The following is a 13,568-nucleotide window of genomic DNA, read 5'->3' as shown; positions in this document are numbered from 1 at the left end:
CCATTTTTAACTTTAGTCATGTATGTTTTTGGCTTATGGTTTTATTCTTGTTGATAAGACTAGATAAGAAAAAAAATAAAGAAAAACTTGAATTATGGAGGTCAACCTTCGAGTCTAAAGGTTTTTATTTGAGTAGATCTAAAACTAAAATACATGGAGTACAATTTGGGTGATCAAGTCATAAAACAAAATCCATGATTTATATATCTCAGTTCTATTGCTCAAACTTGACAGTAAACTAGATAGGGATATTATTAGTAGAAATCAAGGTGGATCGTTGGAGTAGAGGAATGCATCTAATCTATTGCATGATAAAAACGCGCCCCTAAAACACAAGGTAAAATTTTATAAGATGGTGGTGAGATCTGCAATGCTTTACGACACAGAATATTGGCCATTAAAAGAGAAGCATAAAACTAATTTAAGTGTTGTAGAGTGGAGGATGCTCGGGTGGATGAGCAGCTTTACACTTAGAGGCATAATGCAAAATAAATATATATGTGAAAAAGTTGGAGTAGCTCCAATGGCAGATAAGATTAGAGAGAGTCGCCTTAGATGGTTGGTAACATAAAGCATCAACCTTCTGATGACCCGATTAGGAGAGTAAATGTTGTAGATTCGGCCCATGTCAAGAAAGGTAGAGGTAGACATGAAAAGGACTTGATTATAAAGTATTAGAAATGACCATTGTTTATTAGAATTAAATAAGAATTTGACTCTTAAAAGGACATAATGGAAAAAAAGAATTCATGTAGCTGACCTTACATAGTGGGATAAAGGCTTAATGTTATTTACTATAATTATTGTAACAAAATTTACTTGCATTCAATACTTAAAATACCTAAAGATGCATGGATAATAGGATAGAAGCTAAATTGGTACTACGAGTGCCAAGCAAATATGTGTGATGATACTTCATGTATTATATGCTTCCTAATGCTTGAATTGCCGAATCAAGTCTTTTTGTTTTCAAATGTAATTAATAGATTTAAGAAGTCATACGAGCTTATGGGACACGGTTACAGGAACGATGAACTAGAAAGATAAATCCCAAAAATAAAGTCTTAGATGCATCAAAAGCCAAAGCTTGAAGGCTCACAAGCCGAGTCAATAATTATAAATAGGTTGCATAAAGCAAGTAATTCAGCTACCAAATTTTTCTTTCTTAGTTATAATAAAATGATTTATGGCATGCAATGTTTTATGGCGCAAAATGTTGGCCATTAAAAGAGAAGCAAGAAATTAAGTTAAGTTGCAGAGATAACTATGCTCAGGTAGATGAGTGTCTTTACACTTAGAGATAGAATGCACAATGATTATATGCATGAAAAAGTTGACTATCTCCAAAGGCAGATAAGATTAGAGAGAGTTACCTTAGATGGCTTGAACATATAAAGCGCTGACCTTCAAATGACCCGGTTATGAGATTAGTGTTTTAGTTCCAATATATGTTAAGAAAGATAGGAGCAAACCTAAAACAACTTGGTTAGAAAGTATTAGAAATGACATTTGTTTATTAGATCTAAATGAGAATTTGACTCTTATCATGACATAATGGAGAAAAATGATTCATATAGCCAACCCTATGCAGTGAGATAAAAGGTTTTGTTTTTGTTGTTGTTATAATAATTGGAGTTTATTGTACTCTTTTATAACTAACTTTGATACATTTGATTGATTATTTGCTAAGTTTGCATTAGAAATATATGTTTTTTTCAAAGGTTTCTTCTCTAACTTTGTTTGGGAGTGGCCTTGGCATATTTTATGCGATAGGCTCTTAGGATAAAACTAAATTTTCTATTAATTAAAATTTAAATAATCTAAAATTAATCATATGATAACATTCATTTTATTAATAAAATTGCATGGCTTATCACAAAAAATAAGTCAAGTTTTCAAAATAAAAATGTTGATCATATCATGGCCCAGTAATCAAATATAGATAAAAGTTCTCACATTAAGGTTTAGAAATTAAAAAATTATATTATGAGTCAGCATTTGCATGCTTATATGGTTAGGCATCTTGGCTTAAGTGACTGAGTTGTAACTTCTATCTTCTAAATAAAAATAACCTTACTTATCTTGCATAAACATTGAGACCAAACATGCATAGTTGTAAAGGCATTTAGGTGAGTTAACCAGTAATCCTTTCCAAGTAAGATTGTAAGTCTGGAATTATACTAACTCAGCTCCAGATGGGTTTCAAGTTTATAAGTCACTTGCATTTTGCTAGGTTTAGGTCAAATTTACTACCTATCGATGGTTCTCACCTTAAATCTAGGATCAGAGGTTAAAGTTATTTTTAGTTACATCATAAACCCTCTCATTTATGGGCATTTCTTATAACTTGTTTTATTGAAATATAAGCTTCACCCTTCTAAATTAAATTGATCAACTTTAACCAAAATTTAATTTTAAAATGTAAAGTCTAACATATGATAATTTGCAAGGTTGTAAAAACCAGACTGGACAACGAACCGGAAGGAGAGGTTCATGCTTCGACTGATCGAACCGAATGATTTAATAAATAATAATATTATTAAAAGTAAAAAAATTAACATAATAATAATGACAATTTAATCTTAAAAATTTCATAATTTTAAGAATTTTGAAACTAAAAAATAAATAAAATTCATACATATATAATATATTACATAATTTTAAAATTAAATATAAATAATTATTATATTTATGTTATATATTTAAATATAAATAATTATTAATTTTAAATTTAAATATAAACATCTTCAATCTTCGATTTTAATTTATATTTAATAAAAATTTAGTTTATATATAAATATATAAATTTGATATAAATAATTGCTTTATGTTATATATTTAAGCATAATTTACATATATAAATTTTACATTATAAAACTATATTTATAAAATCATACAATATTATTTTTTAAGATTTTTATTTTTATATCATTTAATTTAATTAATTATTTAAATATATTATTAGTTGAATCGACCGGTTCTTAAGAAGCGGGACCGGTTCAACGGTCGGCCAGTTGAACCAGCGGTTCAAACCAGTTTTGACCGTTTAGATACTAGACCGGTTCTTTAGGAGGACCAAACCGGCATAAGACCGGTTCACGATTGAACCGGTCAAATCGGCCAGTCCGGTCCGATTTTGAAAACAATAATAATTTGAGTACCTCTATGTTTCTCATAATCAAGTACTCTTATCTCTTTCTCCTTTGACTTCCACTCCAAAAATTAATTTCAAGTTGATGCAATCCCCTTTGAAATCTTTAAAGACCAAATCATTAATAAGAATTTCTAAAAAAATTCATATATAAAATGTTAGCTAATATTTTAATAAAACAACATAAACCACTATTTTAATAAAAAAATTTCTCACGAGATAAATTGTTAAGATTTAATTAACCATAGGAGTTTGCCCCTATAAGGAACATTTAACCTTATTCAATCAAATATATTGAGTAAGAACAAATTTCTGATGAAATATAAAAAAAATGTATATTTCATTATTGAGTCAATAACAAAATAATATTTTTATCTCCTGCAATAATATATTATTTTCTATGGTATACCCGATTACAAAATATCTCAATCTATTAATGATAGAAAAATTCCATCAATAGTAATTAGGTCATCACTAAATGAGCATTTTATCGAGCACTTAGCAAGCTACTTACTGAACAACAAACAAGCATGTTTACAAGCATCAATACCTAAGAAAAAATCATTCTATTTTTTTGAAAAAGAAGATTTGAACTAATAGGAATTACTAAATCATATGAAAACTCTTTTTTTATTTTCTAAGTGTCCATATTGCCAAAAATACCCAAAATGGCTTGCTACACAAGAGTTAAGAACAACATCATCATCATCGTTAGCTTCAATCAAGTTTATGACTCCATTCATTTTGGCCAAGTTTTGCCTTAGATCTTAAACGCATTCCTTCCCATTTTGAACAATTTATGCCAAAATTATTGAATGAAAACAACAGTTAACATCAAGACTTCAAAGCTCAACCTAAGGATGCTAACATCCATAGATGATGAAAATAAACAGTAATGTGACCTGGTGACAATTTGAAAAAATAGAAAGCTACAGAGAACCAAAAGTCCAAAATTCAAGTGCAAGTGCAAGCAAAAATATTAAGACCCATTTCACTTGTTTCTCTGAATAGTTTTGTTGCAAATAATGCATGCAAGAGCAAAGCCTTATTTGATAGCGAAGCATATGGCATTGGCAAAGAAAGACCGGCCGATCCAGTCAAAGAAGCTTAGGTAAGATTTGTTTGTTGTGGAGGTAGATGTCTAGAAATGTAAACAATATCAAAGAGTAAAATTGAAGCATATACATAGCACTCCAACACATGCCACTGAAAAACTGGTAAACAATTACAAAGAAACTCATAGAACTTATGGATTTCAACTTAAAAAAATAGATTAAAAATCAGTATATAAATCAATTTAATCGTTGCCTTCTAGAAAGTAGAATAGTTCAACTTGCATACCAACCTCTTCTAAGAGCAGCCGACTCGAATTAATTCGCAGCAAAGCATGCTTTGGTGGAGCTTGGGGTATGTCCTTTTTGGGAAACGCCCTTTTGAGCTACAATAAGAATTTCAAAGCATATATGAGTTTCTCATCCTTAACCACATATCATACAACATCGATTTTTTATGGATTCATGCATGTTTTTAGCCAACATGCGAGGCTGATCAGAGAAAAAAAAATTAAAAGAAAAAATTTTCCTTTCTTATAGGTTTATAACTTATATATGTGTTCGGCTAACACTAATTGCATAAATAAATTAAGGTTTCATTTTGTAATACCTTACTTTTTGAATAATAGTTTTTAATTATTATGAAGAACTTACATAGGAATTCTCACACTCTGGAACACACAAGTTCCCCAGGAGCATTCACAACTATGGATGATGTGCTTACAAAACAACTTATCCTTAATTTTGTTCGTACAACGCAACAAAATGTTTTTGTGTGAATGATGCTTGTCATGGCATAGTGATTTCAGATCTTCTCAAAAGAAGTAAAACCAACTTCAAACTATTATATACAATTTCTTCCTATTTTGGGACTGTCAAAGAATCTATCATTCTCTATTGCTATCATCATCATCATTAGAATGGAATGAAGTTGAGATCAAATAAATTTGGTTTGACTCGAAATCAAAGTTTAGTTATTACTTGGCACAAATTAGACTCAAAATCAAAATTGGTCCTAGTCAACAATTCAACACTTAAAACATTCAGTTTCAAGTCACTCAATGTTGCTTTTTATTTAATTATACAAGAAATGTTTATTTCGATGTCAGAGAATTAAAAAAAAAAAGAATCCTCTATTTTATTTCTTATTTCATTTTGAGTTATGTAGATAATGCATAAAGCAAAAAATCCTTTTGGTAGCATCCCGCTATACCATGTGTTTCAATTGCTGAAAGTATGAACAAAGGATTTCGATTGTTGAATAAAAAACCAAAATTTCTGTAAGAAAATGAGTAAATTGCATCTAATTTCGATAACATGCCCAAACTAAAGTGCAAAAGAAAAAACTTCAAGAATCATAGATTGAAAACTAAGGAATGATACACATTTCTCCAATAATTTGATTCAAACACATGAAGGGCTTTGCTAGCAATATAGAATAAAACCATGAACTAGGAATAACAAGCATAAGAAAGTTTTTAAAGGAAACAAATGGGATTTCAGCTGAAATGATTTTCCCTCAATATTTCAGCACATATAGGGGTTCAATAAAATTGAAAATATTGAAGACTGTCATGGTATCAATTAGAAGGAAAATAGAATAAGAGAGCCCTATTCCGCAACAACTGCATGCATGTTTCATTTCACATGGAACAATCCCTCTTATGTTTTATCATTTATTTTGGATTGGCTTGAAAGATCACATATAATGTGATTTTGCAAAAGAAAAGCTCATGCTTGTCACTACGAAGTCGCCTTAACATGAAACCTATTTTCCGTTCACATTCACCATACTTATTCTGAAGTAAGAAATTATCAGATCATTAAAAAGAAAACTAAAGTATGCTTAACAAAAAAAATTCTAATAGAATGAAACGCCAATGAATGCAAGTTCCATCTCCATGAAAGTTGCACTTACAGCCGAAAACAACTTCAAGAAGTCACTGAACCTATGAAGGATGTCATAGCTGCTGCTAGCCCCTTCTGGAGATTGTATACCAACTAGAATCCTGTAAAACTGTCCTTTAAGGATGTTAAATAAAAAAAATGAGAAAAAGCAAAAACAATATTTTTGTTAAAACAGTCATCAAGATGAAACTTTTTTATTACCTTACTGAAATTCAAGTTAAAAAAGAAAAGCATATAAGAAATCATATCAAGGAAAGAAATTTTCCTCTTAAGAATATTACAAAAAAAAAAAACAAATACCTTAGTGGGCTTATTAATTCATTTAAAAAAATGTTGAAATTTTTTTTCCAATAAGACATGGTTCTTGATTAAAAAGATTACTCTCGGCAATTCAAACTAATCATAAAAAGGTGCCAACCTTCATTATGACTGGAACTGATTAATATATGACACATAAAAGGCACAAATTCTGGAAGCACATTTAGATGAGGAAATCCCTACGGGATAAAAAAAACAACTCATCATCATCATTCCCACCCTCAATATTAACCTTATCGCAACTATTTGGTGTAGACTGTGATTCAGGATGAATTAGTATTTGGGTTTTCTAATGTCAATAAAATGATACAATGAATATAGATCACAAAAGGTAACCTAAGATTTGAATACCAAAGACCATTAAGTATATAAGAACTTGCTTTTCATGTGAGTAAATAAATAATATGAGAAATGAAACACAAAAAACATTTCAACGATCAAATAAATCCAATAAATTTACAAAAAAAAAAAAAAATTAACCACAAAAGATAAATGAACGGTTAAAATTTATTCTCTATAATTAGAAGCTTAGTCGAGCTAAATTTTAAAAAAAAAAAATCAAGAACACTAGCAAGCCAATAACAAAGTACGTAGAAGAAATTAGGTCAAGGAAATAAATTACCAAAGTAAGAAAATTCAAGCCTCACGTAAGAACAAGGAGATGACTACCCCCAGAATTAGATAGTCACACTTTTAACGCACTTGATGAATTACAATAAACTTGCACACATGAGATTGAAAATTAGAAGAAATAAATTTATTTAATCAAGGTTAACCAATTACATGTCTTAGACTATTTATGTATAGAATTTTCAGCCATACTAGATATGGGTTGCACAATAATAGCTCAGTTTAGTTACAAAAATTCAAAAATTCAAATCCTGATCTTAGCCCAAAGCATTCAAATCATCTAAGCTTTAAAATTCTTTGAAAACAGACTATCCAAAGTTTCATAAGTTTGTTGTGCCTTTAAAATTAGCATTTCCTTCGGTAAAAAGGCGCATTACACGAATTCTCACAAGACCCGCAGGTCAAAAACACTTTTAAGGTCTGCTAACAACAATCTCATACATGTGCAGCGCCACTATAGCAAGACAAACGCATAACCAGCAAGACTATTACCAAATAAATAACTCCAAATTCCACCTCCAGCTATCAGCCGCTAACTACAAACTCCAGTGCTAGCATATCAACCTCTGAATCAGGAACGGTAGAAAACTGCTGAAACCAAAAACCCTTGATTTTCAAAATACCTCAAAAGCTAGGAAACAATTACTCATCTCATTGCTTGATATGATGTTTCTAAAGAGAATAAACACAAATTTCCATCAACTATACAGTCTTCAATAAATCTAGCTCCAACAAACTTTGATACTCATCAAGCAATTCATGACATAAATTTTATGCCTCATGTATAGTAATTTATGACTCATCAGAGAAACATTAGTCTCTCCAATGAACAAGATATCTCTAGAATTCATCAGCAGTAGATATAATCTCATTTTCCAAATAGCCTTAGAAATAAGTTGAATAAAATAATCTAATAGAGGATTGGATGCAAATTCACAAGGGGGCATAAAGAGATATAACATGAGAAATCAACAATAAGTTTGACTAATTAATATGCTCTTAAAAGATATGTATGCAAACAAATACCAGTAATAATATCAAAATAAAAATTGCAAATGCACTTTAATGACAATGTATTCCGGCAAACAATTGAATCTCAATTATTTTCAATCATGCACATGCATCCTAGGATAAAAATCAATTAAGTTATAGTGTTTTACAAATTGTGCAAGCACATCCAAAGAAATGTCTTCTAAAAACATGTAAACTATTAAAAGCAAACTCTTGTGCATATATAAGCAAGCCAACGTCCAAAATCAAGACAAATTTCAAAGTGCTGTGTATTTAAAATAAGCTAAACTCAAGATACCCTAGTCTAAGAAGTATTCAATTACTTTGGAAACTTTGCTAATTCTCTTTTAAAATTTAAATTGATTGACATGTAGTACTCAGATTTTTCAATGAAGCACCCTACCTTATATAGTATGGTCGTAATACCTATTTTTCACGTTTGATCCTCCACTTTATTAATACTGAAGTTGGCAAAACTTGTTTCAAAGAATGACTTTAAATTCTTCTTTCATGTTCCTATCCAGCATACTTGCATCATCACGAAAGTGAAATCAAACATTCATTGCAAACTTGCTTAAATTTTTTGTTAAAGTTAGCATAAGGTGATGTAGAACATGAAACAGATCAAGAGAATGGGGTCCAATTATAATATCTAGGCTAGGAGGGCTTCCACAAGGGTAAGGGCTCAAAGATTAGAATTTTATTATTTTCTTTTAAGTGAATATATTGTTTCATATGTGGAAGTATATTTGTAAAATATTATTGTGTTTATGTATTGTGTTATCCATTTTAATTAACATTATTAACTGGCTAAATTGGAGTGGAGCAGCCGGCCTATGCATGAGAGTAATGGCCGGGAAAGTAATGCATTGGTGGGAAAAGTGGTGGTGGTTACATGAAGGTTACACTTAGTGGTCGGCCCTCCATTCCCTCTTTTTTTAACTTCAAATTTTTTCTCTTATGTTATGTTATACTAAATACTTCTAATCGGTGGAAAGAAAAAGTCATTCATATTTTGTGATTAAAATTGAAAAAAAAAACCCCTTGGTAACAGCTTCATGACTGGCCAAACTATAAAAGGTTTTGTGATCCTCTCTAGGACTACTATTTTGGCGATTAATAGAGTTTTATTTATATTTTAATTTCAGCATTTTTCAATTTTATTGTGTTCTATCCATCATCCACCACCCAAAAAAATTCAAATCGTAATTTTCATAACAATGTAACCCATCCATTTATGGCTTTTATGAAAATCAACCAAACTAGGATAGAACAAACCTAGTTGAAATTTGCATTCACTTGGATGACCTAAAGTCCTCCAAAAATCATCAAAAACTCTAAATCCATAGCAGACACCCCGACTTTGATTTTCATACAATTATTATTTCTCTTATTCACAAAAATCCAAAGTCCTAGAAGCCCTAAATTGAATTTAGCCTGCAACCAGAGAGGAAAATTCTCAGACCAGCCTTGGAAAAAATTCAGGGAAAAAATATCAAAACTCAACCAAAATTCACCAAATCCTAACTAGACATCTTTCCCTTCAATTTTATTTTTATTCCATGTCAATTGGACTTCTAGAGAGAAAATTATGATGGGTAGAACCTAGGGCTCAAGATCCTGGCTAGTTGTTTGAATTGGATTGGTCGCTAAAATTGGATTGGTCGACCACAAACACATTTCCAACCATGATTCCACTTAAAATTAAACTTCACTAAATATAGCCTGACTCACCTAACCCAAACAAAAGCCGCCATTATGCCTTCAAGGCCTTTCATAAAGAAAAATTATTTTAAAATATAAACTCTTGAGGTCAATTAACCTACAAGGACAAAGTTGTTATTATCAACTTACTTGACTTGATCCGTTGCAATTTGAGGGTCGACAAGGTTTCCAATACAAAGAATATCCAAATGATTTTAAACTATATGTAAAATCATGCACATGATTCTTTAGAAGCAACCAACCAAACTTGATAAGGTTTCAGGAAATCAAGTTCAAGCATCCAAATAGCCCAAACATGAGCAGAGTTATTGTGCATTACAACTACAGGTGTCTATTCCAAAATCAAGCTTTCAAATTAAAAAATAAATGCTTCAAATATCATTCCTTGATGATAGCCATGTTGCTAGAAATTCTCAACCGAATGAAAAACTACCATCAAAATGCTCTCAGATTCCAAAGTAATCATTTTAAGGTCATATCCAAGAAAAAATATTAAAATCCCAGAATGTTCAAGAAATGACTAACATTTTAAAGCTTAAAGCAAGTACCCATCTATCCTCCATACCAATTTGTCGATGATAACAAATCTAAGTTTGACCAAAGCTCAAAAAGAGCCATGGTCATAGTACGTGTACTTATATGGTCACTATCAAAAATTCACACCAGTGAAGTCATCGCACATGCTCTATGATCAAATGATTTATTTCCAAATGGCATCATCATACAACGATTACGACAAAAGTCCAAATGTTTCGTAATTCTTAGCTTATGAGTTGAAAACCATAAGGTGTGCTTGACAAGGTTAAAACCCTATATATTAGCTTAAGTCATCTTTAAAATAGTCCCTTCAACAAACATCTATCCTAGATCCACGAGGTCTTCCTTGGACAATGCAACTTATGATTTTTAATAAAGATTATTTAGTTTGAGTGGGTTAACTACCTTTACTACGTATACTATGGTTCATGACAACCTAGGATGACGAAACTATAAGATCTTGATCAAGTTCATCATCATCCCCTCTACCATTAACTCTAAAGATAATGACTTCATATTTTTTTCCTTAACCATAATGCTAAAATTATAAGCTAAATATTTAAAGCCTAACAACTAGGCTTGATCAAAAATTATCTCTCATAGCCGGGATGAGTAATGAATATAAGATCTTGTGCCTAAAAGAAACCTTGAATCATATCATAAAGTCCATTAAACGTGAGGCCAATTTTCTAGATAGTGTCTTAGCATATGTAAAATATGCCTTCTGAAAATTTAAACCATGACCACTTTTATAAAAGAGTCAATAGAAATCTTCTGAGCTTACAAATTTCTAACGACTCCACTAGAAAAGATTTCTCATTCCACCTTAAGGTAGTTGCATAGGTTCTAAATTTTAACATTCCATTTATGGTAATAGCTAAAATTAAAAATGAGAAGTCAAAATTCTTTCTTGCTTTTAACTTAAAACTTTTGAATCTCTTTTCTTAACGAGAAACCCCATAATCAAATTCCTTACAAGCTTTAAATATTATTTTAGTATGAGTCTAGATTGTTATAATCATTATACAAAGCTTGCTCATTTATCACCTCCTGTTTTATTTCTGCATTTTAAAAAAGCTGGGCGATCCATCAAGAGTGAATCAATGAGATTGGAGATATTGACACTAAATCTGATTTTTATTTAGGGGTATTAGAGAATTTTTCATTCAAAGCCAGAATATTATTGAGGTCAACATAAACTTCCATTTAGAAGACCATTTGGACCCAATGTTCCAAAGTTCATCCCAAAAGTGAGTTTTATCATTCTCTTTAAACAAATCATACATAGAAGTGAGAAAAAATCAAGATTTTCAGGTATCTTAAGGTGAATAGTAATACAAAATGTATTGATAATGGAGTGAAGAATAGCCAACAAGAAAACATTCCTTCCATAGATAATGCGACCAGAGTTGTCACGAGCTTTAAGAGAAAACCAATTATTAATATAGTTACAACCAATAGCATTAAGGATGTTGGGATAAAATTGATTGTGTTTTGATTCCAATATACACATAGTATCAAGATATTCCATAGATATCATATCAGGATTCACGAATATTTTAAGTTATAGCGTTCATAAAAAAGAATCAAAACTTGACTAAAAAATAACAGAGGGAGCCAAATTAAAGCTTCAAAGCATGCAATTATGCTATCCAATTTATAAACACCACAAGAACAAGATGAATAATGAAAAGAATCATCCAAAAAAGAGAGGGTGAAGTTCATATCCAAAATCTAAAGGTGAATCAATATATGTAGACACAATAAACTTTTTTTCTAAGATTATTGTGCATAGAAAGGATGATAATTGTATTTCTAGCATAATTCGAAAGTTTAAGGAGGTTGTGAGACCTCAAAGAATAAGCACGAGGCTAACCAAGAGAGGGTGAATTGGTAATTTAAAAAAAAATTTAATAAAAAAATATTCTTAAAACTTTTTTAATATTTGAAAACAGACAATTTAATCTCCTAATGCATAAGCAAATTAATTTCACAATAACAAAAAAATCAAAGTTTGTCAACCACATAGTAAATCATGGAAAAATAAAAGTGCAGAATAATAAGAACAAAATACACAAAAATTTATAGTGGTTCAGTCCAACCTGACCTACATCCACTCCCAAGAAACCTCCTTTTCGGGCATTGCACTAAAAGTAGGGTCTCTCCTTTTGCCCCCACAGCAAGGCAGAGAAACACTTAAAATATCTCTTCCACCAACCCGGTGCGCCAGAGGACCTTACTCTTTTTCACCCTCCTTGTGAAGGCAGAGAACCTGGAATCTTTTTTTCTCCCTCCTAGAGATGGCAGAGAACCAAGAATTTTTTTTCTCCCTCATGGAGAAGATAGAAAACCTGGAACTAGTGCTGTGGAAAGTCTTTCCGGAGCCACCAAAGGATCAAGGCAAAGCTTGAAGAAGAAAGGGAAGAACCTTGCTTTGAGTAACTTTGTGAATCCCTCATAGCTCTCTCTCTTCTCTCCCAAAGCACTCCTTAACTCCCTCTCTATGCTCCCTCTCAAGACACGTAGCAGAAAAAGTATTTTGAAACAAGACTATGTGAAAACTTAAATAGAGAGCCTCTCAAAAAACCCTAAATTTCAATCTGCCGACTCTGATCATCCAGTACGATCCAATATCGTATAGTACGATTGGTACAAAATACTCCTATTGGTACTGTACGAGGAGACAAACCCTGTACGATTAGTTCAAAGGGATGAATGGATTGTACAGGACGATTAAGAATATCGTTCAGTACAATTAGAACAAAACAACCTTTTTAGACAGTACGAAATGTATTTCCCTGTATGATCAGTTGAAGAGATGTACTGATCGTCTAGTATGATAAATGATGATGTAATTATCATCCCATGCAAAGCTCGGTTCGTACAGTATGAGATTGGGGGTTTGTCCTGTACGATTAGAAAACTATGGCATTTCGTCTTGGATGATAGTCGACAATGTAATTATCGTCCCATGCATCGCTCGGGTGGTACAATACGATCGTTACCAATCATCATGTACAATTTGATTGAATAAATTAATCATAATTATACAATACGATGAGTTAATCAATCTTACTTAGCATAGGTACTCTAATTAGGATTTACTGGTTAATTGATCGTTTAGTACGATATTAATCATACTATACGATTAGTTCAAAAAATTGAAAATTTTTTCAACTCATCAACTCACTCCCTTGAGCGTGTGTGCAAGGTTGCTTAGCTTTAAAATCTACCAT

At 31.3% G+C, this 13,568-nt stretch overlaps 1 protein-coding gene across 2 annotated transcripts in view; it reads right to left on the bottom strand.

Annotated features, from left to right (window-relative positions):
- LOC110107402 (PX domain-containing protein EREL1) overlaps window positions 1-13,568 on the bottom strand; it is a 37,650-nt gene that overhangs the window by 18,399 nt on the left and 5,683 nt on the right. For both annotated transcript variants that reach the window (XM_020837659.2, XM_020837658.2), the window contains exons 3-4: window positions 6,122-6,220; window positions 4,497-4,589 (exon numbers count right to left, since the gene is read on the bottom strand). In XM_020837659.2, the coding sequence (XP_020693318.1) occupies window positions 4,497-4,589; window positions 6,122-6,220 (192 nt within the window). The remainder of the gene's footprint in view (window positions 1-4,496; window positions 4,590-6,121; window positions 6,221-13,568) is intronic.

This window comes from Dendrobium catenatum, unplaced genomic scaffold (genome assembly GCF_001605985.2).
Source record: "Dendrobium catenatum unplaced genomic scaffold, ASM160598v2 fragScaff_scaffold_853, whole genome shotgun sequence".
In the NCBI taxonomy this organism is placed as follows: Eukaryota; Viridiplantae; Streptophyta; class Magnoliopsida; order Asparagales; family Orchidaceae; genus Dendrobium; species Dendrobium catenatum.
Note: the sequence above shows the minus strand (reverse complement) of the source record. Positions and strands in the feature narration are given on the sequence as shown.